Here is a 26,344-nt window from a genome sequence, read left to right on the forward strand (position 1 = left end):
ATGTAGTGTCTGTACTCAACAAAGGAATACATGGAGCGAGCCCTTGTTGCCAACTTTCATTCCGGTATGACCAAGGCAACACATCAGAACTGAACTTTCTTCTGGGAGACAGAGAATTATCTCCCTGTTGTTGACTACTTTTCTCGGTACATCGAGTTAGCAAGACTTGTGTTAGCAAGAAGTGTCTGCCTCAGCCAAAGTCATATCAACTCTGAAGGAGGTATTCAATCAGCATGGCAACCCTGAAGTAGTAGTGTCTGACAATAGGCCCCAGACTACAGTTCAGATATCTTCAGACTTTGCAACTGAGCATCGATTTGTTATCGTGACAAGTAGCCCGTTGCTTCCACCAGCAATATTGAGAAGCAGAGCATGCAGTGGGTACTGTTAAAGGTCCATGGAAAGGAGGAGGAGATATGGAAAGAGTACTGATACAGTATATTGTTCCACACTGCTAGGAAGCATTATACTTGCCACCACAGCTGCTCATGGGAAGGCAACATCACACTACCTTACCTCAGCTCCAGAAAAAGTTGTCTCCACTCTCGCCTGGACTGAGAGGGGTTTTATGTCAAGAAACAAAAGGAAACGAAAGACAGCTTTGCAGCCAGGGTATAATATTTGGTTACCATTGGTTAAAATAAAGGGATCTGTGGTGTTGCGGTCATCAGTCTTGAGATCTTACCTGATTGTAACAGAGGATGGAGTGATTAGGGGAAACCGGGCTCATCTCTGTCCGATTCATCATTCACAATAAGTGCCAACACCGAATACAGAGACTGAGAGAAATAAGCAGCCCATACCTGACCATGTTGCCAACCAAATTAAAATAATTCATAAGTTACCTAGGAAGGGTGTCACAGCATCCTAAGAGGGTGGACTTGTAAAATGGAAAGGATAAATAGTTAAAAAAGTTTCAGAAATAAGGTTAAAGATAATGGGTTAAGTTATTAGAATATATTGTGTTTTGCATAGAAAGAATTAAAGATGGGTGTTCTTTATTTAACAGGGGAGATGTTCTGTAAAAGAAATATTTGTTAAAGTGGTGTTGTTGTGGGAACCAGTACTAAAGTAGTAGGCTATCCAGGCCCGGGGTCCCATCTTGTGCTTCTAGTTAACATAAGTTCTAGTTCCAACAAGTCTCCTGAAGCCCACTTGCCCTCTTGTAATAGATCATAGATTAAAAAAAACTTGATAATAAGTTACCAATTTATTATTAAACATAATATCAGTTATTTAATTGTTTTTTTTTATGGGGAACTTTAATGTAAAAAAAAGTACAAAACAATACTCCTATACACAACATACTGTCTATATTTTTGTGTCCAGAAAAAAAACCTCAGTAACCAGCTGGCCCTTTAAGGTCATAGTTTGTGAGAGACTGGGAAGCAGTCCCTAAGTTGCATGCTGATGGGTCACAGTGACCAGAAGGTCCTGCAGGGCCAGGAGGTCCAGGAACACCAGGCTGTCCAGGAAGACCTGGTAAACCACTTCCACCATCATGGCCATCTTGACCATACGCTGGCTTACCAGGCTCACCTAAAAAAGCAAAGCAAAAGCATAAAGTAGGGAAATATATGTTTAGCCATATTAGATTTCTTGATCAGGGTTTTTTTAAATAAACACATGGGTTTATAGCTTCTGATCTCTTGAACTAAACATATCAAACCTTGCGGCATATTGTAAGGATCATGCCTGGACATTTTACCTGTTGGAACATTAGGGGAGTTCTATAGGGAACATTCTGGCGGTTGCGTCTTGTACCGTGTGTTTTTGTTTACGTTTATGTTTATGAGTCTGCCCTGCCCTAGCCTTAATTCCCACCTTTAAACACCTGTCCATTGTCTCTAATTCTCTTCCCAAATTGTGTTCTCTGTTTTGTGTCGCTGTCTTGGTTTTTTTTTAGTTTCAATTTCTTTTATTTCCCCCCAAGTGTTTTCCTCCAGGCTTTTACAATTTTGTGTTATCTCTCTCACTCATTTTTCTATCCGAACTATCTCGGGTCACGGGGAGCCTGTGCCTATCTCAGGCGTCATCGGGCATCAAGGCAGGATACACCCTGGACAGAGTGCCAACCCATCGCAGGGCACACACACACACACACTCTCATTCACTCACGCAATCACACACTACGGACAATTTTTCCAGAGATGCCAATCAACCTACCATGCATGTCTTTGGACTGGGGGAGGAAACCGGAGTACCCGGAGGAAACCCCCGAGGCACGGGGAGAACATGCAAACTCCACACACACAAGGCGGAGGCAGGAATATAACCCCCAACCCTGGAGGTGTGAGGCGAACGTGCTAACCACTAAGCCACCATGCCCCTCAATTTTGTGTTATGTTTTATTTAATAACTCATGTTTTTAGGCACTGCTGTTTTCTCACACATATATGACCATGCCAGAAGAGCATGACAGATTCCACTTCTGTCAGTAGGCACAGTTTCACCAAATCTGGACAGCTAAAGACTGGGAAAAACAGTGGGAGGATCTGCATGTAAACATGGACCAGAATTTCAAAAGAATGTCCAACATCTTGCCGAGAGGAATTGAGATTTATTTGACTATTGAGCCTGTTGTATGTGAAATTCCAAGGAGATCAGCAGTTTAAGATTAAGAAAATATTCAAACCAGCCTTTCTGGTATCAACATCCATGCTATGATCAAAGTAACAGTCATTGCATTTTTTCTTTATTCTGATGTCTGGTATGACTTGCTTGAATGTTTGAGTGAACAGGTAATAAAGTGCACAGTGATTATAGATTTCCAAGGTGAATTGACATCAGAGTGATGCTGACCTGGCAGTCCAGGTGGTCCTGGCATCCCTTTTGGACCTCGTACAGTTTGCCCTCTATCTCCTCTATCTCCGGTTTCACCTGAAAATATACATGTATAAATTCTAAATGTATATTGTTAACACTGGTATTATTCCAACAACAAACTATTGTTGTTAACACTTTCTCCTTGATGTGTGCCTAACAAAAAAAAACATGGTTTGGTTAGTCAGCTATTAATGAGAGTCACAACAAACTGTATGTAATAAACAGTTCCCCACCTTTAGGCCCTTTAAGACCTATTGTTCCAGGAGGCCCTTTGAGGCCAGGGAGTCCTCTTGCACCAGCTTGTCCAGGGAAACCACTGTCTCCTGGCAAACCTGGAGGACCAGGGGGCCCAGGTCTGCCAGGCAGACCAATAGCACCAGACTCAGGCCGCCTCAGACTGGCAGCTAGCTGGGCCAGTTGCTCTATAAGAAAACACACCTATTGTCAAATTTGCCTGAACAACTCTGCCAACATTGTATTTTAATTTTAGGTTTAAAATCATTCCACTTTCAGCTTTTGTTAGCACAAAAATGAGGTCACTTTGCATTTCACTTTGAATTGTATCATATACCATTATATATAAATATTACATTATCATGTATGTAGATCAAGGCCACTATACCACAAATACTACCAAGAACAAGCATGGTCTCAATATAGATATTAAAATAGCGCAACCTCCTGACCGCCAGAGGAAACCCTCGACGGAGTACTGAATCTTTTAGTTCACAGAGATTCACTTCCAGTTTTTACAGACTTATAAACCATGCTTGTGCCATTATGCAATACAAAGTATTATCAGTTTAACCTTTTGCTTTTCTGTTTGACTGTTGCCTTCGTCCTTTTGATTCGTTCTAAACAGTTCGCGTCTTGAGTCAGCGCTGATCCACAAGTTACTAAAGTTACTCACTTTCGGTCATGCCTGACAGCACCTCCGACTCTAAATAAACTAATATCCCGGAGTATATGTAACTCCTGTACTCTGAACTGAGACATGTTGTGCCGAGAACTGCGAGTTCGAGCTGTTGATACTGCGCATGCGTGAATCACCGAACCGATACAGCGAATCATCAGTACAGAACTGAGAGCTGTTTCTTTCGGACGCGTCCGAGAACCGGTGAGCTGTTGATACTGTTCATGCTACTGTAGAATCACTGAACTGATACAGCGAATCATCAGTACACTGAACTGAGAACTGTTTCTTTCGGACGCGTCCGACATACTGAGAACCGATGAGCTGTTGTTACTGCGCATGCGTAAATCACTGAACTGATACAGCAACAAATGTAAATGGTTATGATTTAATGTATTTTTCGACGTATGAGTGTTTAACTCAGTTGCATTAGTTTTTGAAACAACTGATGGAGCGAAAGAAACATTTCAAAATTATACTTTTTTTTTGTAAGTTTTTGTAAGTTGATGAAGATTAGTTTATTAACTTTATATCTTTAAGACACGTAAAACACACACGTTTGCACATCAGTGCCTGTACTGGGTGTTTTAGTTGCAAAACTTAAATGTAAGAAACGTATTCAACTAAAGTTATGATTACAAAGAACTTTTCAAAACTTTTCATTGTGAATTGCGTCATTATGTCAGGACGTAAAAAAACTGGTGAACTCTATTATTGAACTGGTTCAATAAAACGAACTGTCCGGAAGAACCGGTTCGCGGAAGAGAACCGAACTTCTCATCACTAGCTGTTTTCTTCCCTGTTTTTGTGACTATGACTTTGCTCTGCTGATTTGGATTTGTCTGCCTGATTTTATTAACGTGTTTTTGTACACAGCATATGGATCCTGCTCAATCCATGTTACAATAGGTGCTTTATGCATGGTGTCATATAATGCTTTTAACAAATTAGAGTACTTTTTAGTTGAAGCGGGATAACTGAGAAAGACCTAAATAAAGAGATTCATTTTTACTGGAAGCAATGCAACTATTTTACATTTGAAATACTTTAAATCCTAATGTTTGAAAATGGAAAATGTTTAACTTGATCCTTTAAGGTGATTTCCATTAGAGAGTAAAATATTTCTAATATTTCTCCAGCAGTGTTGTCATCTGCTTTCTTGTCTGAAAAGTTCAGCAAAGTTTTCAGGTTTTTTTTTTGTTCTCCACACTTACCCTGCATTACTCGCATACAAACTTGTTTAATGTTCTGATCACCTGGCCCTTTCCCCTGTAAACAGACATATCACATTCAATCATACTGCATTTTCTTTTATTTGACAGGTAAAAGTAGGCATACCTCTGATAAATTAGGTATAATAGGCATCAGATTTACAAAACAAGTCACATACTGTACATGTGACATTTCTAATGCAAAATAATACAAAAAACATGAAGAATATGTCTCACAAACCCTGCAACTATCAGCTATCCTATTCTTTACATATGAGTAGACATACACAATAATTATCATTATAACTCTCTCACTCATCTTCTACCGCTTATCCGAACTACCTCGGGTCACGGGGAGCCTGTCGAATCTCAGGCGTCATCGGGCATCGAGGCAGGATACACCCTGGACGGAGTGCCAACCCATTGCAGGGCACACACAGACTCTCATTCACTCACACAATCACACACTACGGACAATTTTCCAGAGATGCCAATCAACCTACCATTCATGTCTTTGGACCGGGGGAGGAAACCGGAGTACCCAGAGGAAACCCCCGAGGCACGGGGAGAACATGCAAACTCCACACACACAAAGTGGAGGCGGGAATCGAACCCCCAACCCTGGAGGTGTGAGGCGAACGTGCTAACCGCTAAGCCACCGTGCCCCCCCGTGAAGAGTATCAATGATACTTAAATGATAATGACATTAAATCCTGCACATAAAATGAATGGCTCATTGGCTACCTATATAAATGTAAACATATAACATGATGGTGACCACCTCACCTTTCCAAAGCAGTTGTTTTGTGCACACCTAAGTTTTTGGGTGTTTTCAGTCCACATGCCTCTTTTTTATTTTAACAATGTAGGTTTGACTTCCTGGTCATGTATATGGATATTCCTGTGATGTATATGGCCTTCATGTGATAATCTTTTCACAGACTGACAATGATTTCTGATGTGCCACAATCAAAAGCATGCTGAACTAATATGCTTGAGTCCCACATTTAATCACTTCATTTCTTTTCATATGTTACATTTATCTGTTATAAATTTGGGCAACACTTTTTACCTGCATGATTTTGGCGGTTTTAAGTTACTGGGTTTTGTTTACAGTTCTTCTTAATGTAACAACCCTGTTAAAATTAAGTTTTAAAAACTCTTCAAATAGTCAAATAGTTGACTTACTGCAGGGCCCTGAGAACCACGAGGACCTGGAACTCCTCGGTTCCCCTGTACACCACGGGGTCCAGGACTACCTGTGGGTCCCTCGATGCCAGGCTGCCCACGGGCACCTTCAGGGCCTCTGTTCCCACGTTCTCCTGGATTACCAGTCTAAGATGGGGAAAAAAATGAAATTAAAATATAAAAGCATTAAAAAATGTAATACAACAAACGGGCCACAATTAATTACAACAAAACAAATCTCAATAAAAATTGTAATTAACGTTATCCCAATATAGTCACTATTAGTCTTTATAAAAAGCAGCATTATGGCTCAAATACACATTAGAAAACCTACTGTTCCTTTAGGTCCAGGTTCTCCAGGCTCCCCCTAAATGGACATGACACAAGCAGAATAATACATATCCATCCAACAGTGTATATTTATATATTAGTCTAAGTTTATTTCATCAGTGTAAGTTATTAACTTACAACATCTCCTTTGTCTCCAGGGGATCCCTCTGCACCTTGCCCTCCCTGGAATAAAGATACCACAATGAAAAATAATATCATATTACTTGGCATGCTAAGCATGCTATGCATTTGGTGTTATTAAGCTGATGCAGGTTGATGTGGATAAAGAAATCTATAAACAGATCAAAACCTCACCTGTTCTCCTTTAGATCCGATTTCCCCTTGGTCCCCCTAATAAATTGTTCATGAAAATTAACAAAAAGATTATTTTTACAAGAAGATAAATAATACCTCTGAACTAAACAAATGCACTCCTTAAACCATATTGCCACCATTTGCTTGTTTACTTTTGATGAAAAAAAGCTAGAGGGAGGGAAATTCACAAATATAGTCTTCATGTTTGCAAACACTAAATCATGTTAATGTTCAAAATATTTATATAAAATTCTAAGCAACACAGAAAACAATTTTTTTTCAAAGAATATCTTAGTTTTAGTTAAATTTTTAGATTAGTCATTAGCCCATTAAGGGCCTGATAGCAAGCCTGTAAATGTGTTTTAAAGCCATTTCTATATCAGGAAACATTATTGTCTGAATATAAAAAATTGGAATATAGATGTTTGATTCTCACCAGATCTTTAGAGATACTTCTCTGCAGAAGCAGAGAAATGGGATTTTTTTAAGGCTCTTACCCTTTGACCTTTCTCTCCAGGTGTGCCTGGTGATCCAGGAAGTCCAGGAAGACCAGCGTCACCTTTAGAGCCCTGCAAAAAAAACATTTATTTTATTATTAGCCTTTGAATACTTCAGAGATGATGTCATGACACAGTGGACAATTGTTTACAGTCTGTTGATAGCTAATTTTTAAAAAAGTGGACTTGTTTACTTCATTTAATTAATAATAAATCATTTAATTACACCTAAATGTAACACCTAAATGCTCCATCTGTATGAAAAAATAATGAGTTTAGGAGGAGTATGATTAGGAGTTTAGGGTTATTATAAAATAAAGCCGTTCATAAATATAATTTTGCGGTGTCTTCTTAGAATGTTACATTATTTAGACTTTTGTAGACTTTCTTATGAAACATTTATGACATTTTTCTTCACTTTTACAAATCAATTTGGATAATTATTTGAAAAAGAAACATTTTAAGAATAGGTTCTGCATAACAACCGTGTACATTTTCCATGGAAATCTCTATCCATATAAAAAGAGGGCACTTAAACATTTTCTGAAAATGTGAGTGGAAAGGTTTCCACCAACTGTCATTGACTAAACTATCATTTAAGAAGGATGTTGGAAATATGGCCATCATTGGTTAGGCTGGCATAGTCTTTATTAATGGGTATTGTGACGCACACACAGCTGCTTGCAAACCACACCAGATCGTTCTTTGCCTTGCTGGGCCCACAGTGTGGAAGAGATAGCGACGTTTCAGCACCAAGGCCAGCACAGTTATAAATTAGAAAAAAAACGGTGGACCAATCAGGAGTGGCCTCAAACTGCACACTCTGGGAAAAGACAGCTGAAGAGACCTAGGATCAGCAGTAGGGGGCGATAAGCCCTTGAGTTCATCAAGAAGTAATGCTCATCTTGTTTCTCTACCTGCCCTTCCAGGGTGTACAGTATGGTGTGACAAAGAACGATGCTCCCCTACCTGCCAAGCCGAATCCATGCTCCTAGGATCTACCTCACCACTGGCTCACTACTCCTGCATTCCACCTACAAGGGCTTAAGTTTCCAGAACTGCAACACTGCTACTCTGTATTAATATTTTGCTTCATTTCTCTTTCTGGCATCAAGAACAGTACAAAGAACCCCTATTTTTGTCAGGATCCCTGACTCTGTGCCTTTCTTCTGTGTTCCTCCCTCGCTGCAGTGAGTGTGACAGTATTCACAGATATATGACCAATTATAAACCAGACTCTACAACAGTACTAAAGAAAACCATCTGGTGTCCAAATGTCATTGGGAAATTCAAAATATTAAGGCAAGCAGAACCTATTATGGGACACTAGTATTCATACAAAAGGTTACGGACACACATGCACACTTAGCACTTACTCTAGATCCTGGGTTCCCCATAGGTCCAGTTGGCCCTGGCTCACCTCTATCTCCCTAAAAGGAAGATAAAATAATAATAATAATAATAATAATAATAATAATAATAATAATAATAATAATAATAATAAGTAGAAGAAGAAGAAGAAGAAGAAGAAGAAGAAGAAGAATACATGTAAAAAACAAATGTATATGCCCATATAGGAAGGAGTGCTAGTTAGTGCTCACCGATCCACCAATTGGGCCAACAGGTCCAACTTCTCCATGATTTCCACGTTCTCCCTTGTTTGAAATGTAACATCAGATTATCTTACTACTAGCATCTTTAACTGCTGTGATATTACATAGGTTCTGGCCAACTTACAGGCTTCCCAGCAGATCCCATAGTTCCAAGAAGGCCTGGCTTTCCAGCATTGCCCTACAATAAAAAAGCTCTCATTTGTTAAATAAAATCAAATTCTTAAACAAAGTATTGTGCTTAAATTATGAAACAACACCATATGGCTGTAGAACAGCGTTACATACTCCCAACAATTCACTGTATGCATTATATATTGAAAAGCATGTGACTATAATTCCCACTGTGCATGAGGAACTCTGGGGGTTAGACATTTATCAGCATAATTTTCACAGCTATTCAGTACACCCAAACTGAATCTATCTATGCAATAATATTTATTCTGTGATATTATTATATTCTTTTGGCAAGATGTGAGCAAAAATATCTTGAGTCTGGGAAGTACATGTTATATTACCTAAAAATACACTATTTCAACAAGTATAGTAAAAATCACCATAACAGATAGGAGGTAAATTCACAACCCACTCTAACTCCCAGTGCATCAAATATTGAAGCATGTACAAAAGCCTTTAGAAGCACAGGCATGCAAAAGATCCCTTTGGTTTCACAGTTACCCTGCACTTATCAATGAAAGCCCATTTGCTTCATACTTTATTCAGGTAAATGAATGAATAAAGTAAAGTCTATAATAAAGAATTGTTTTCTACTGATTTACTGTTGTGGTTTAGTCTTCGACCTTACTGAATATCATCATAATATTTGAACTGTGATACTTATCAGCACTGCTTGTCTGTCACATTTAACGAAAAAACAAGTAGTCATCATGGGGAATGTGCAGGAGATTGTCTGTTAGTGTGCAGATGGCTGATAAGGCCAATGTCCTCTGACAGTGAGACATGTCTCAAGTTTCTGAGCTAGATCATCTGCCCAATTTGTGCCTTTAATTTAGGGAGAAGATACAGTATGTTCAAGTAGCACAGATGCTGCCCAATCTGTACCATGCATGCATTATCTTGAATCAAATTGCTGCTAATGTCCAAAAAAACAATCATTTTATTAAACCTGCTGTTATAAACACAAAGCCTGCTCTAAAATATTTTTTGCTTGCTGGATGTTAACTTCATTCATTCATTCATTCATCTTCTACCGCTTATCCGAACTACCTCGGGTCACGTGGAGCCTGTGCCTATCTCAGGCGTCATTGGGCATCAAGGCAGGATACACCCTGGATGGAGTGCCAACCCATCACAGGGCACACACACACACTCATTCACTCACGCAATCACACACTAGGGACAATTTTCCAGAGATGCCAATCAACCTACCATGCATGAGGCGAACGTGCTAACCACTAAGCCACCCTCCCCCCTAAGAACAACAACATGTTTAATTTATTAAGTGATTAAGAGAACTTTTTTCCTCACATAATGATGAATATTATTTCCAGTTTTTTAATCAAAGTTGGGGGTCTCCTATCCTTTTGGTATTGTACATGGGATATGAATCAGTTAACCACAAACACAGTTGGGGTTGGCACTTAGTAATAAAGCACAATATTGTGAGTCTTGTAATCTAGCCACAGGGGTTGCAAGCCAGTGACTTCTGTACCTGTCCCATGCCCAGGTAAATAGAGAGGGTTGCGTCAGAAAAGGCATCCGGCATAAAAAATGCCAAATTTAAACATGCAAATCATTAGTGGGAATTCCATACCAGATAACAACAAAAGCCACCGGCACTGTTGACCTACATGGCGGCAGTGGAAAATGGACTACTGTTGGTCAAGGAAGGAGAGGACGGAGAAGGGTTTGTAGACAGAGAAAGAAGAGGAAAGGCACGTGATTATGTCTGAGAATAGGCACACGTAACATTGGTACAATGACAAGGAGAGGTAAAGAGCTGGCAAACATGATAGAGAGAAGGAAGGTAGATATATTGTGTGTGCAGGAGACCAGGTGGAAGGAGATATTTAGTTTTGGAGGGGGATGAAAACTCTTTTATTATGTCATCAGTGGTTATACTCCACAAATAGGCTGTGGGTTAGAAGAGAAGGAGAGATTCTGGAGTGAGTTATATGAGGTGATAGAGAGTATTCTGAGATGGGAGAGAGTAGTGATTAGAGCAGATTTCAATTGGCATTCTGCTGAAGGGAACAGAGGTGATGAGAAGGTGATGGACAGGTTTGGTGTTAAGGAAAGGAACCTACTGTAGAAGGACAGCTGGTGGTGGACTTTGCTAAGAAGATGAAAATGGCTGTAGTTAATATTTATTTCCAGAAGAGGAAAGGAACATAGAGTTACATATGAGAGTGGCGGTAGGAGTACACAGGCATAGACTACATTCTATGTAAACAAGGCAATTTGAGAAAGATCTGTGACTGCAAAGGAGCTAGCTAAAAAGAAGTGGGACATAGAAAGGACAGAAGAAAATAGACAGGATTAAAAGGAATTACAGTGCAGAGTGAAGAGGGACGTAGCAAAGGCTATGTCGGGTTAGACACAAAGGAAGGTGAAAAGGACTGGATTAACGAGACAGAGAGCTAGAGATAAGAAGGATGTACAACAGATAAGAGTAATTAAAGATAATGATGAAAAGGTGCTAACAGGTGAGGAGAGTGTGCAGAGAAGATGAGGAAAATGAGAGGAAAAAACGGGAGGAAGAGATTAATATCCTAGAGCAGAAAATGGCAAATATTAGTAAGAATAAGTGAGGAAGAGGAGCTATGGTACTGTCAGGAGTGGAAGAGAAGTACGTCAGAGTAGTTTAGGATATGTATGAGAGGAGTATGACTGCAGTGAAATGTGCTGTAGGTCAGACAGAGGAGTTGATGGTGAAGATGGGGCTACACCAAGGATCGGCTTTGAGTCACTTCTTGTTTTCTATGATGATGGGCAGGTTAACAGACGAAGTCAACAAGGAATTTCCGTGGACAGTAATGTTTGCGGATGACAAGGAGATTGGTGGTGAGAGCAGGGAGCAGGTGGAGGAATACCTGGAAAGGTGAAGGTCTGCTTTGGAAAGAAGAGGAATGAAAGTCGGTCATAGTAAAACAGAATACTTGTGTATGAACAAGAGGGAGGGAAGTAGAACAGTGAGGTTACAGGGGGCTGAGGTCAAGAAGTTGCAGGAGTTTAAGTACTGTATTTGGGGTCAACTGTCCAGTGCGACGGGGAGTGTAGAAAAGAGGTGAAGTGGTGAGTTAAGGCAGGCTGGAGTGGGTGGAGAAAAGTGTCAGGGGTGTTGTGTGACAGAAGAGTGTCAGCAAGAATCAAAGGAAAGGTGTACAGGACGGTACACCAGCTATGCTGTTTGGGTTAGAGACTGTAGCAGTGAGGAAAAGACATGAGGCAGAGATGGAGGTAGCAGAGATGAGGATGTTGAGATTCTCTATAGGAGTGACAAGGATGGACAGGATTAGGAACAAGCACATCAGTGGGACAGCTCAGGTAAGCTGTTTAGCGTACAAGGTCAGAGAGGCTACATTGATATGGTTTGGACATGTACAGAGGAGTGAGAGTGGTTATATTGATAAAAGGATGTTGGCGCTGCTAGGTAAGAGGTCAAGAGGAAGGCCCAAGGAGAGATATACAGTATAGATGTGTTAAGAGAGAAAATGAAGTTAATTGGTGCACGAGTACAGAATGCAGAGGATAGATTTAGTTGGAAACAGCTGATTCGCTGTTGTGACCCCTAACAGGAAAAGACAACAGTAGAAGAAGAACGTGGGTCTTGTGAAAATTCTCTGTAGTTTCCTTTAACTCTAAAAATGTACAGTCTAATTGCATACACAATAAACAATTAGAAATCCTGGACCACAGAGCTGTGTTAGCATATAAATTTTCTACCGCTTATCCGAACTACCCCGGGTCACGGGGAGCCTGTGCCTATCTCAGGCGTCATCGGGCATCAAGGCAGGATACACCCTGGACGGAGTGCCAACCCATCGCAGGGCACACACACACTCTCATTCACTCACACAATCACACACTAGGGACAATTTTCCAGAGATGCCAATCAACCTACCATGCATGTCTTTGGACCAGGGGAGGAAACCGGAGTACCCGGAGGAAACCCCCGAGGCACGGGGAGAACATGCAAACTCCACACACACAAGGCGGAGGCGGGAATCGAACCCCCAACCCTGGAGGTGTGATTCGAACGTGCTAACCACTAAGCCACCGTGCCCCCCTCTTTACAACAGTTATGTAAAAAAAAAAAAGTAAGTGGTTGAATTGATATTTAAGCTTGTGGGTATTCTTTATTTCTTATTTTACTTACAGTATGTGATCCTTCATCATTTCTTATTTTTAGGAAAAGTGTAAATTAAAAAGCTTGACTGAATGTAGAATATGGAATTTTTGCTACATCCTGTACAGTATACACCTCTATATGGTGGAGTCAAAGCACAACTGAAAGTTACAAAAAAAAAGTCATATGTAAAGTTTGGGTCTTGTTTTATATTTGCTAATTATAAATGTTTCTTCAATAAATTAGCAATAAAAAGTATCCAAATGTAAAAAGAAAAATGTATAATGTTTACCCTAATGGGAAGTCTGGTATATTCATTTTAATATGTGTTCAATGTATTAATACACACATAATATAGTAACAATTAATATTTTGTTTGATCAGCAAGATAGTTTATAGCAATGAAGGGCTTTCAAGTTATATCTATATGATTACTTTAAATAATGATATTCATTTTCCTCCTGGCTTTATTCTCTAACTCTTCTAATTAATAGAATTTCTGTTATATTAAGTTGTTTATTACTGTAATGTATTTCATCGGCCATTTGTAAATTTTGCATAAGAAGAAACAAAAACATTTTTAGATTGTTCTCATAAGCAAGAAGAATATTTCATAAACACTAAGAGACTGGGCACCATGATCTTTAGAAGTCTTAAAAATTATTGACCCACAACCAATAGAGGAATTTACATAATATGAAAATGGCACATTTCAACCTTATTTTACAAAATAGTCTTATAATCGGTAAGAAGTGTTCCATAAACATTAAGAAAACACACAATTAACACAATTGTTAAAGGAACTTTCTTTGACTGTATCATATGTACTTCTTTATGATCAATTCTAAATATCAAGAATCCAGAAGTCAAGAATTCCATTGCTCACCTTTTCACCTTGGGCTCCCTTTGGTCCTGAAACACCAGGTAAGCCCTACAGAAACAAACATGTGTTTCAAAATCATTCTGCCACATAAAAATAAATCTGCCTCTCTATTACAGTAAAACTAGAAGATTTGTTTAAAAGATCCATAATATTTTAAGATGATAAAATTTGAAAAGAGGAGTTGAAGCTAGATTGCAGAATGTCTGTTTTTATTTCTGGGTAAGGATTAATTAAATGTATTAAATGTATTAAAGGATTAAATGTATTTCCTTCTAACGTATATTTGGAACTGAATAATCCATTCTTCCATGTCCAAATAAGAATAAATACTCAGACAAGTTTAATTAACCTTGCAGCCATATAAATTTAGCATTTTGTTACACATATCTATATAATACCAGACTAAATCTTTACTGATATCTACATCAGTACAACAGAGGTTCACATATTATAAGTTATTTGAATTGTTCAGTGTGAGGTTTGTTAGAGAAAATCCATAATAGACTGTTAAAGTTTGTACTGGGTAGCAACATATGCAGTCAGAGAATAACAAACTTAACATAATAACATATTAATCTGAACAGGAGTAAAAATTAAAGGAATTAAAAAAAATGGAATGACACTCAGAAATACATGAAACAATCATCATAATTTCACAGTGACAAAGAGACATATCCAGGGTTTAATTAATGGTGTGGAGACCAAAAATAATTAAAATCAAAAACACATTACATGCTTTTTATGTAACATAACAAACTGATATGTTTAGGCCGGTCATATAAATGTAATAAAAGTAATGAAGCTTAATAATTAAAGCTATTTTTAACATATACAGTGTGCCACAAATCTGGCAAATACAACACAACAGTTTGACCAGTTCAAATTATTTGTTGCAGTTAAACAAATCCTCCTCTAAAATGAGCAAATTCTATTTTACAAAATAAGCTACAGTGCATTTTTGCTACAGTGCAAAACATATTTACACACCTATATCCACAAATGATTATTGACAAATTTAGCACATCTTCAATTCATTCATTCATTCATCTTCTACCGCTTATCCGAACCACCTCGGGTCACGGGGAGCCTGTGCCTCGGGCGTCATCGGGCATCAAGGCAGGATACACCCTGGACGGAGTGCCAACCCATCGCAGGGCACACACACACTCTCATTCACTCACACACACACACACTCACACACTAGGGACAATTTTCCAGAGATGCCAATCAACCTACCATGCATGTCTTTGGACCGGGGGAGGAAACCGGAGTACCCGGAGGAAACCCCTGAGGCACGGGGAGAACATGCAAACTCCACACACACAAGGTGGAGGCGGGAATCAAACCCTGACCCTGGAGGTGTGAGGCGAACGTGCTAACCACTAAGCCACCGTGCCCCCCCTCACATCTGCAGTTCCATATGTGAACTCATTCAATAAGCATTGCACACTTGTAGAATATTTTCTCACACATATTTTTTACTTTGATATTAGTTGCACACAACCCAAGCCAACAATTACAACTTGAATCTGCCGCTATATGTTTCAAACGTCATTTTTGCTGCCCACAATCAGTTTTGCATTACATTTCACATATTTGTGGTAGACGCTCTCACTTTTTCCACATGCTGAGTTAGAGGTGGGCAATATTCAGAAGCAGAAAATAAAAAGCAAACAACTTTGGGCCAATCATAGTGTAGTGGCAAATTTTCAAATTTTTTCATATATTTTATTAAAAAAAAGCAAAAAGCCAGAATGTGACTCAAAGGCACGAAACTTACAGGTATTCCTTGAAGTCCGACCTCTCCAGGGTTTCCAGATTTCCCAAGGCTGCCCTATATGAAATGTAATTTTCTGAGTGAGTCTCAACTTAACTAACTTATCTTAACTAATTATTTTAGATGCCATATCTAAAACCAAGATTATTACTGTACCTTAACTCCAGGTAATCCAGGAATTCCATCACGCCCAGCTACACCGGGTAAACCCTAAGAATACGAACAAATTTAAAACACTGTACATTTATTGAATATTTCTAAACCTGAGACACAGTGATCTACAGTACTAGCGAAAACAAACGTCTTCCTACATTTTAGTAAGCTACATGCAAGACATGCTATTAGGCTATGGTTTTAGTGCAGTACAAAGAGTGACAAAAGGAAATTTACATAAATTTGATTTTATCTTGGTTCTCTACACTTACACTCTCACCCTTTGGCCCTGGAAGTCCAGTGATGCCTCTTTGTCCCTGTGATCCCTGAAAATAGAGATTAGCATAATTCCAGCAACAGCTGAATATAAACATTTTTCTTTAACATTAATAAAATACACTTTATATACCTATCCATTTTATTTCCCAAACATTCAGTCATTTGACATTTCAGTTTGTAATAGCTTTATATTGAATGCAATTTGAAATACTTACAAATGGACAGTAGAGGTAGACAAATTCTAAATCTTATAGCTAGACTACGGGCCAAGGAACGTGCTTGCTCAGATTGGGTTGCCTGGACCAAACTGACTAGCCAAAGAATGGTAAGTTACATATGACTGTGCCATAGACATATCCTTTTCTTAAAAAGTTTTTTTGCTATTAATTGTGGTGTTTTCTCATTAACTTTGAAATCAAATATATTATTCCAAACTGGTTAGTGTCTTTTTAGTTTCTTCATAGTGTTTTTCTTAACATGTTACAGCTTAAAAACATTCTATACCTAAGTTTTCCTAATTCTAAAATGTTTGTTTTAGTATATCCATACATAGTATATAGTTACAACATCTGTGTGTTGTCTAACTGTTGAACTAGTAACTGCTAACCTTCTGCACAACTCAATAAAACAATAAAATAAAATAAAGTAAAACAATACAATAAAAATGCAATTGTTTGGACACATAAGCTTCTCAATCAGAGTGTATGGTTGACTAATTTGTCTACCTCTGAAGTGAGATTTCAATTCCTTATACATACTTGTTCTCCCCTAGGACCAGATTCTCCCATTAAGCCCCTCTGTCCTTGATCACCCTTTAAAAGAAACACATCTTTATTAGCACACCTTGTATAATTGTGACACTATGGAATATACACATTTAAGCACTTGTATTGCTTCGCTGAAAGCAATTATTGTCTAAAATAACATTTTAACAAGGGAAGGTATATGAAAAAACAGGTAAAAAGAAAACAGTGTCAATAATACTTACAGTAGCACCAACGACCCCCTGAGGACCTGGATCACCATCATTGCCCCGTGGTCCCTGAAAGAATTGATGGATTTCATGAATGCGTAAAACCTAATGACTCTGTAATGTTACAGACTGCATCTAAAATACATGTGCGCTCAACAATACAAGTATTCCAAGAAAGTTTGACAGCAATTGTCACATAAGACTTGTCCCTGTTATCCAACTAATGCAATAGAAGAATATTAGAATAACTTTTAAGAGGAGAAAGGATAAAAAAATTATTTAACTACAAATCTGTTATAAACATATGCCCTGTCATCAAATGAACAGGTCATAGTTTGATGTGCAATACCAACAATATCATAGTCATCCATGAAGTCATCTAGTAGTCCAAAAGATAACATAACTGACGTTAGTCTCTGGGTAAAAATGAAAGCAATATTTTTTTTCCTGTCATTCAGAATAACACTAGCCAATGACATGAATGCATGTGTCAGCTCATGTACACAAACTAATTGTGTTCAACTGCCATGTTCTCCTCAAATCCACCATTTTCACCTAAATATGCCTTGGTCACCAAGTTATATAGGACTTGATTGTTACAAAGTGTTGTTGATCAAAAATATTTTAAACCTTTACTTGCCATTTCTCCTTTGGAACCCATAATTCCAGTGGCTCCTTGAATCCCCTGCAGACCCTGAGAGGTCAAAGTCAAGTTTGTGAATGCTGTCTTTCAGAAACAGTACGTCTAAATGCTATGTAAAATCAATGGTTACAACAGAGATGTTGGCGTACTCACTCTTGAGCCATAGGCTCCAACCTCTCCAGGGGCACCCTGGTCTCCCACTTCTCCCTGGTGAAAAAAAATTGTTAGTTATATAAAAATATTTTAGACAACCTTAATTTAGAGATATTAAAAAGCTCCAATGCAAAAGGTTCTTTTACATATACAAAAATAAATAAAAAAAAAAGCAAACATTTTACAAAAAGACAAAGGCAAAGGCATGTAGACAAATGCTACGTAAAAACAACAAAGCAGGACATTGACGTTCTTTTACATTACTAAAAGAGGGCATTCTGTGTTTGAGATTCTTTCATTTTTAAGAACAAATTCATCTTTCTCGAAAAATAATGATATTCTCTATGCTGACGCACTGCATAAAAGGAAAATAACATTGAGGATCCTTCAAATAACTGCAAATTAATTCCTATTACAAATAGTTTGTTCTCTGGTTGTTGCATTAGGGCAGTGTTACTCATTGCGTGGCTCGTGAGCCTCCTGCGGCTCGCCAAGCTTTAACATGTGGCTTATATGGCAGTAAATAATACGTGATATGATCATGTGGTTAAAATTTATGTTTCATTTAAATAACATTAAAAACAATCAGGGAAGCATAGAAAAACGAATGTGCTCTATTACAAATAATAATATATATTTATATATATTATTTGACTCGTCACTGACTCACTGCGTTCTGCGCAATAGCCAGTTTTTGGCGGCCTGCCAGAAGCTAGTTTGTGTTTCATGCTAGTTAACAACTTGTGTTTACTGTACACACGGACTAAAAAATGGATCGATTTCTTATCAAACAATCCCGCGCACAAAATGAACAGCAACAAAGCAATGTGACAGTGACAAAAGAGGTAACTGATGTGGAGCATGCATCATCCGCAACTCGAAGACTGAATAACTTGCCATACTTTGCGGTGAAAGTGGCTCTCCTATTGACTTTGTCCTATCAGTGTGGCTCACATGAAAAAAATAGTGAAGACCACTGCATTAGGGTATAATAATTAGTTCAACAAGGTGCACCTCACAAAATAACTCCAGCATTCAGAGCTGTGCCCCAATATCCAAATCAGGTCCTGTCTTAGTTGTAAATATCCATGATTAACGTTTCTACTGCCTTAATTAAAAGGTGATCAACAGCTGAACCCCAAATTCATTTAGCATTAAAACCTGCATTATAAATAGGCACCTGAAACAGCTCTGCCTCTCAGCTCTGGACCCCCGACAAGATCTTGCTGGTCAATTTGTTCCATAGTCAGTAAAAGAACAAATTGACAAGATCTTGCTTGATCCTATTTTAATTGACAAGATCCTATTTTTGATGATCGCTAATTATTATACAAAATGCTTGATTTAAGCATTATATATTTGTATAAGTAATACATAAATATACTAGGTATACATAGTTATGAATTACTTAACAAGCCTAATACAATTTCTTTTTTACATTAATGAATATTAATAGTAATAAACTCCTTATAAGTTGCAAAAAACTTTTGACATCAGTACCACTATAAACAGTTAGTGAACAGGATGGCTGCCCAGTGGACCCATGATGAATATATGCATTAGATAAAATTATAGCAAAAGAGAAGCAGTAGATGTTATCTAAATCTAAGAATATTGCAGATTTTTTAAATGGAACTAAACAAAAACAGAGACAACATTTAAACATAGTGTAATTACAAAATGAATGTGTAATACTACACTAAGTTTCTACAAGAGCTGCATACGTTTCAGAATCAAAAGCTGAACCACAAATTCATTTTGCATTAAAACCTGCATTATAAATAGGCACTTAAAACACCTCTGCCTCTCAACTATGTACCCCTGACAAGAACTTGTTGGTCAATTTGTCCCATAGTCGGTGATAGAACAAAGATCAGGAGACAAAAATGTGTTCTTACCATGTGTCCCTGTTTACCTGGTTCTCCGGCCTCACCCTTCACACCTTTGTGGCCCTGTCACATAAACAACATTGTCAGGACTTGATACACAGCAGTTAATATGCTTTTTTTCTTTCAATAAAATAGGTACAGTATCAACTTTTTACAAATACATAATTTGCTTCAAAGCTTGTCTTTATTTGTTGCTCACTTTCATGCCAGGTAATCCAGGGTGGCCAGGTGTGCCAGGTGGACACGCATTGGGGCACTAAAAGGCAAGTGGATTAGTTTGTAGGCACACATTAAAAGCCACTTGAAAAAATGTATACTGTAGGTATTAAAAAAATATAAAAATATTTTACCAGTTCCATTGTCCCACCCTGACTGCCTGCAGCACCCTAAAACCAGAGGATTTTTTAAAATTATGATTGATTGATTATGATTATTACTTGAGAGCAGTTTAAATTATTATATTATTTATGTGACATGTTACGGACATGTTCCAAACTATGTTTTATTACAAATAATAAAACAGCAATACATCACTTGCTCTATTGAAAAGGAAAGTAAATTAGTCTAGCCATGAGGAGGCAATTGTGCTACCTCTTTTTACATATAGTCATTTTGGGTAAAATAGCAGTGTACTTATTCAACGCATTTTCCATCTAGAAATAATGAAAAAGGTAACTATTGAAATCACTAATCACTCTTATCCACAGAAATGAGAATGTATGTCACCTCACACTCACAACAGTACTGACCTCCCACTGTAAGGACAGAATAAGAACTAGAGCACATTATTATTATTATTATTATTATTATTATTATTATTATTATTATTATTATTATTATTATTATTATTATTATTATTATTATTATTATGTTAGCAGTAGTAGCTGAATTTATTGTAGTATTGAACAACCTCATGACACATTTTTCTTGCACAATATACAACTGCCTAATTTATAAGTTTGTTTATTTATATTAGATTATGTATTGTTTATTTTGGACCTTTTTTCAGTCTTCTTGTATTCATGGCTATATGTTAATGTTTGATTTGATGTGAATCTATCTATCTATCTATCCAGCTATCTATCTTATCTTACATATCTGTCTAGACTGTAAGATAAGATAAGATAAGATAAGATAAGATAAGATAAGATAAGATATACCTTTATTTGTCCCACAGTGAGGAAATTTCTAATGTTAGTCTAGAGTTAAGCAAATGACTTACATCCTCTCTAACCATGAATTCTGTTGAGTTCACATTTATGATTTCATGGTATCTTTTTTCTGAAAGAAGATACTTACACGAGGTCCTGTTGGCCCACGGGGTCCTTCTGGCCCTCTGACACCCATGGCTCCCTATTATACAAGAATCAACTTGTAAGCAACTGCTTGTCATATATTTTATGCTTCACTAAGCATAATTTTCTTATCTATTATTTGATATTCAATAACTTATATTTGTATTGGCTCATAGTCAACATTATTTACTGCATTGTGGGAGCATACACTAAATATTATCACGTTTTTATTTCTTTGTTTAAATTAAAATAAGTTACTCACAGTCGGGCCAACTTTACCAAGTTCACCTGGAAGTCCACCAGGCCCTGGTGGTCCCTGTGTATAAAATAAATCATAAAAGCTGCTGGGTCCAATAATTGTGTCAAACCAATTCATTCAATTTAATTCAATTTATCTGTATAGTGGTTTTAGCAAGTTTAAAATTTAAATGACTATTTATATCTTTCGATTCAATTCAATTCATTGTATTTGTATAGCGCATTTACCAATTCCCATTGTCTCAAAGCAGCTTTACAGAAGTATGAAAACAGAAGAAAGAGAAAAATAAATAAATATATAATAATATATAATATATATCCATCCCTATCCCTAATGAGCAAGCAGGAGGCAACAGCAGCAAGGAAAAACTCCCTGAGATGATATGAGGAAGAAACCTTGAGAGGAACCAGGCTCAGAAGGGAACCCATCCTCATTTGGGTGACACTCTACAGTAAATAGTGTAAATGTAAATAATGTCCTTTTTACAACAGTTTATAATAGTGCAGCCGAGAGCTCCTGAGGAACTAATGGGTCATCGTAAACTCAGCGCAGACCTGATTTTGACACAACATTGGTTCAAAAGAGGGCATGACAGTCACCAGGCGGCTCCATCCACAACAATGCCATGAGACATTGGCTGAACATGCAGATCAATCCAAGGTGCAAGGTGACAACCGGGTCGACGAGACTCCAGCCAGCGGTAGAACATCATCATATCTAACATCTATCTAAGCCTGTGGCGAAGGTGGCAAGGAGAATCTTCCTGAGATGCTATGAGGAAGAAACCTTGAGAGGTACCAGGCTCAGAAGGGAAAACATTCTTAGTTGGGTGACAATGGACAGTAAAGAAAGTACATGTAAATAATGCCCTTACAAAGATTTATAGTTGAGTGTAACTGCAACCAAGAGCTACTGAGAAACTAACAGGTCAGGGTTATTTTGAGTTCGTTACAGACTTAACATTAATTCATTCCTGCTGAAGTCTTAAAATGTTCACCGATGAAGACCCGAGCACAAAGCTGACTGATGCAACGGCAGTTCAAAGTCGGTGAAATAGTCTCCAAATAGTAAATTATTAGTCCCAGGCAGCAAAATTCACAATACTTGAGGCAGAACACAAGTAAAACTTACCAGGGGTCCATCAGGCCCAATACCCTAGAAAGAAGAAAGATGAATTGGTCACATTTGCCCACAATTTAAAATTTGCATCTTTACAAATGTTTGCTAATTTAAAATAAACAAAAATAGTTAATAGTTAAAGGTCAAACAGAAAATTAATCCCACTTGTACCAAAACATTAAAAGATACATAGATTGGAAGTGAATTTTTTCAAGTGTTAATTACACTGATTGAGGCCAGTAATTTTTTTTCTAGTAATGACAAATAAAGAATGCAATGTCATCTGATTTTTTTAAACACTTACAGCTTCTCCCCGATGTCCAGGTTTTCCTGGCTCTCCCTGAATCATACCACAAATATTTAAATGGAACAATGAAAAAGATCTTTCATAAAATTATGTTAACAATAAGCAACCATGTGTTTGATTAATAATAAAATATATATATATTATATATGTATATATATATATTTTATTATATATGTGTATATATATATATATATATACATATATATTTTATTATATATGTGTATATATATATATATATGTATATATATATGTATATATATATATATATACATATATATATACATATATATATATATATTCTTAAATATATACATTTTTAAGGGGACACAGACAGGACTATGGCTTATTATTCCAAAAGAATTACTCTTAACAACAATTTTCTCATCTATTAAATGGAAATTTAAGGAGGCAATTTCACTCACCTTTTGTCCAATGGGGCCACTTGGGCCAGCATCTCCCGTGGGTCCAGTCAAACCCTAAGGACAAGACAGGTACAAAAATACGGGAAGAACATATTCAGAACATATTTTTCACCAAAATACAGCAAATGCAAACAGAAGCAGTCACTGACACAATACAGACCATTTTTCAAGATTCATATCCTGTAAAAATGTATATATAAGTACATAACTATATTTACACTATCAGCCATGTGATGCTACGCTTGATTGGCTTAAATAATATGTCTTTAAGATACCCTTATAATTGAATCAAAGGCGCTGTACTGTATAAGGGGCAGGAAAAACACAAAATGCAGAGCGTAGTGGTACTCTAGTACTAGACTGAGAAACACTGCCCTAAAAGATTAGGATAATGCCAGTGCATGTTTTATCATGTTGCTGCTATGCCCACATGTAACTGTAAACAAATATGATTCATAATATGTATATGAGTCAAATTAAGATGATTTCCTTTTTATTTTGGCATACTGCTGGTTTGACAGATTAGATAGAACTACAAGAAAATGCTCTGTAATGTGACACATACTGTTCATGGTCTAGAAATTTTTTATTTGACCTTAAATAAATCACATTCGTTCACAGTCACAGTCAGATTTCTCATTATCATAATCCAAAATGTTTTTTAAACAGAAACTGTTGACTAAAGGGAAAATTGTTTAAAGGTGTTTTGTCTTCAGACAGGTATGAGATATTCTTGGCTTTTTTGGCCTATTTGTAGAAATCACTACCCACCTCATCTCAAACACACACCAACACATAAAATAACTCTCAATATCTCTCAATATGGCTGTACTGTACAACTCAACGGTGCAACACAGATTCTCTGTACAACGGTGAACACAGATTCTTGGTGAAGCACTTACATCATCTCCAGGCAGTCCAGGAAGTCCAGCAGAACCAGGTTTTCCAGGCTCACCATCAAGTCCCTTTAAATTCATATTGTTTTAATCTACAAAATTTTTTCAAATGTTACTGCAATTTAATTAAATAAACAGGTCAACACTTACTGCAGAGCCAACGTCTCCATCTTCACCTCTTTCCCCCTGAAAGAAAACAGTGATCCTAAGCATGCAATTTTAATTAAATACACTTCATTGCCATTTCATGTTTTAAAGAGTATAAAAATAGAAATCCGATCTTTAATATATTGTATGTATTTGGTACTTGGAGAAATATACATTCTGCTCAATTAATACTGTGAAAGTAGACTATAGTCTACTGGTACTATATAAATATTCAAGCATTAGAAAGGTGGTTCTTGTATGTTAGTAGCATTCGAAACATTTTACATTTTAAAAATTAAAAGATTTTAAATGTAGTCTAGTGTACGCACTACTCTAGACTAATACCCTATGAGGGTTAGAGTGGCACAGCTTTACTTAGCAACCTTTGCTACAACAGTAATGATGAGCTTAATTAGTTAGTTGAATTACATTACCAATCTTAGCCTAGATGGAGTACACAAGAATGGTTAAACTGATTACAGTAATGGAAGTTTATAATTGTGTAATATAGCCAAAAGCACTGCTATCATTAGCTAGCAGCCATTAAGTCATTAGACTAAAAACGGGTGCTCATCAGAAAATCAGTGAGGGCCAAGCATGTAAATGGGCATCTTTTTTATTTGCATTTAAAGAGTATTTTTCATGTTTTGTACCTAATGCATGTAAGCATATAAAGACTGAAGACTGTAGCAGATGTATGTCACAGTACATGAGACACAGGTCCATATGGTTTTGCAAATTAAAATTTTCAATATCAGTGTAAATAAAGTAACATTTCAGGCAAGCAATTCAGGCAATAATATTACAGTTTGACTCACGGCAATTCCGTCGAATCCCGGGACACCAGTTGGGCCTGGTGGACCGACTTGACCCACATATTTCTGTTGAGAAACATAGAATCAAAGAAGCACAAAGTCCCGAGGTAAAATAGACCTGTTCCCGTTACGGCAGGTCTGGTGGACAGGTGTGACATACGTTGAGATAGGTTACTTTTAAGAGCCTACCACAAAATACACACAGTGGAGCAGGTGTGAAGAAATTAAAACCAATATATTTTGACAGTAGGTTATTTTATGGCTAACTTAATATCCTGATAAGAATTACTCGAGCTTACTCTTACATTCTACGGTACAGCACGGTACGGTACAGCATGGTACGGTACAGCATGGTAAGATACAGCACGGTACGGTATAGCATGGTACGGTATAGTACGGTACTGTACAGCACGGTACGGTACAGCGCGGTACGGTACAGCACTGTACGGTACAGCACGGTACGGTACAGCACGGTACGGTACAGCACTGTACGGTATAGCACGGTACGGTACAGCACTGTACGGTACAGCACTGTACGGTACAGCACGGTACGGTACAGCACTGTACGGTATAGCACGGTACGGTACAGCACTGTACGGTACAGCACGGTACGGTACAGCACGGTACGGTATAGCACGGTACGGTACAGCACGGTACGGTATAGCACGGTACGGTACAGCACTGTACGGTACAGCACTGTACGGTACAGCACGGTACGGTATAGCACGGTACGGTACAGCACGGTACGGTATAGCACGGTACGGTACAGCACGGTACGGTATAGCACGGTACGGTACAGCACTGTACACTTATTAAAGCCACCTAAACATTTTCCCTCTATTTGTGAAATTAAGTTTTATATATATAAGAAAATTATTTTACAAATTCTGACAACCACTCCTTTAAACTTGAAAACAAATCCTAAACCGTATATCTGTCAAATAAAGACTGATTTCGGCTGCCTGTCAGAATACAGCAGGGTGTATATATGTATATAAAATCCTACCTGAGCAGAAGTGCTAAGACACATCACCAACAAAATCACATAAAGCGACTCGCGGAAGCCTGTAGCGCGAGGCATGGTATTGGTCTTGGTCAAGTCACTCCAACTGAGTGTGGGAAATCACGAATAGGC

General features: G+C 37.7%; 1 protein-coding gene across 1 annotated transcript; it reads right to left on the minus strand.

The window, feature by feature from the left end:
* Positions 1-1,261: 1,261 nt before the first annotated feature.
* LOC132860765 (collagen alpha-1(IX) chain-like) lies at positions 1,262-26,344 on the minus strand. Its single transcript, XM_060892037.1, has 32 exons — positions 26,216-26,344; positions 25,213-25,275; positions 24,398-24,433; positions 24,254-24,316; positions 23,352-23,405; positions 22,927-22,962; positions 22,635-22,658; positions 21,507-21,560; positions 21,249-21,302; positions 20,300-20,335; positions 20,149-20,205; positions 19,959-20,012; positions 18,061-18,114; positions 17,905-17,958; positions 17,280-17,333; positions 17,050-17,103; positions 16,285-16,338; positions 16,016-16,069; positions 15,863-15,916; positions 14,086-14,130; positions 9,018-9,071; positions 8,882-8,935; positions 8,657-8,710; positions 7,281-7,352; positions 6,784-6,819; positions 6,607-6,651; positions 6,473-6,505; positions 6,139-6,285; positions 4,954-5,008; positions 3,060-3,248; positions 2,803-2,880; positions 1,262-1,539 (listed from the first exon to the last, which is right to left on the minus strand). Exons 1-32 carry the CDS (start codon positions 26,288-26,290, stop codon positions 1,340-1,342), a joined length of 2,046 nt encoding a protein of 681 aa, XP_060748020.1. The 5' UTR covers positions 26,291-26,344; the 3' UTR covers positions 1,262-1,339.

This window comes from Tachysurus vachellii, chromosome 2 (genome assembly GCF_030014155.1).
Source record: "Tachysurus vachellii isolate PV-2020 chromosome 2, HZAU_Pvac_v1, whole genome shotgun sequence".
Classification (NCBI taxonomy): Eukaryota; Metazoa; Chordata; class Actinopteri; order Siluriformes; family Bagridae; genus Tachysurus; species Tachysurus vachellii.

Excerpts from the sequence above, each read along its gene's own strand:
- LOC132860765 (XM_060892037.1), bottom strand. The coding sequence starts at position 26,290 with ATGCCTCGCGCTACAGGCTTCCGCGAGTCGCTTTATGTGATTTTGTTG. Across the intron at positions 6,652-6,783 it reads TCGGATCTAAAGGAGAACAG|GGAGGGCAAGGTGCAGAGGG; the intron begins GTGAGGTTTTGA and ends TCTTTATTCCAG. Across the intron at positions 3,249-4,953 it reads TTGTATGCGAGTAATGCAGG|AGCAACTGGCCCAGCTAGCT; the intron begins GTAAGTGTGGAG and ends GTTTTCTTATAG.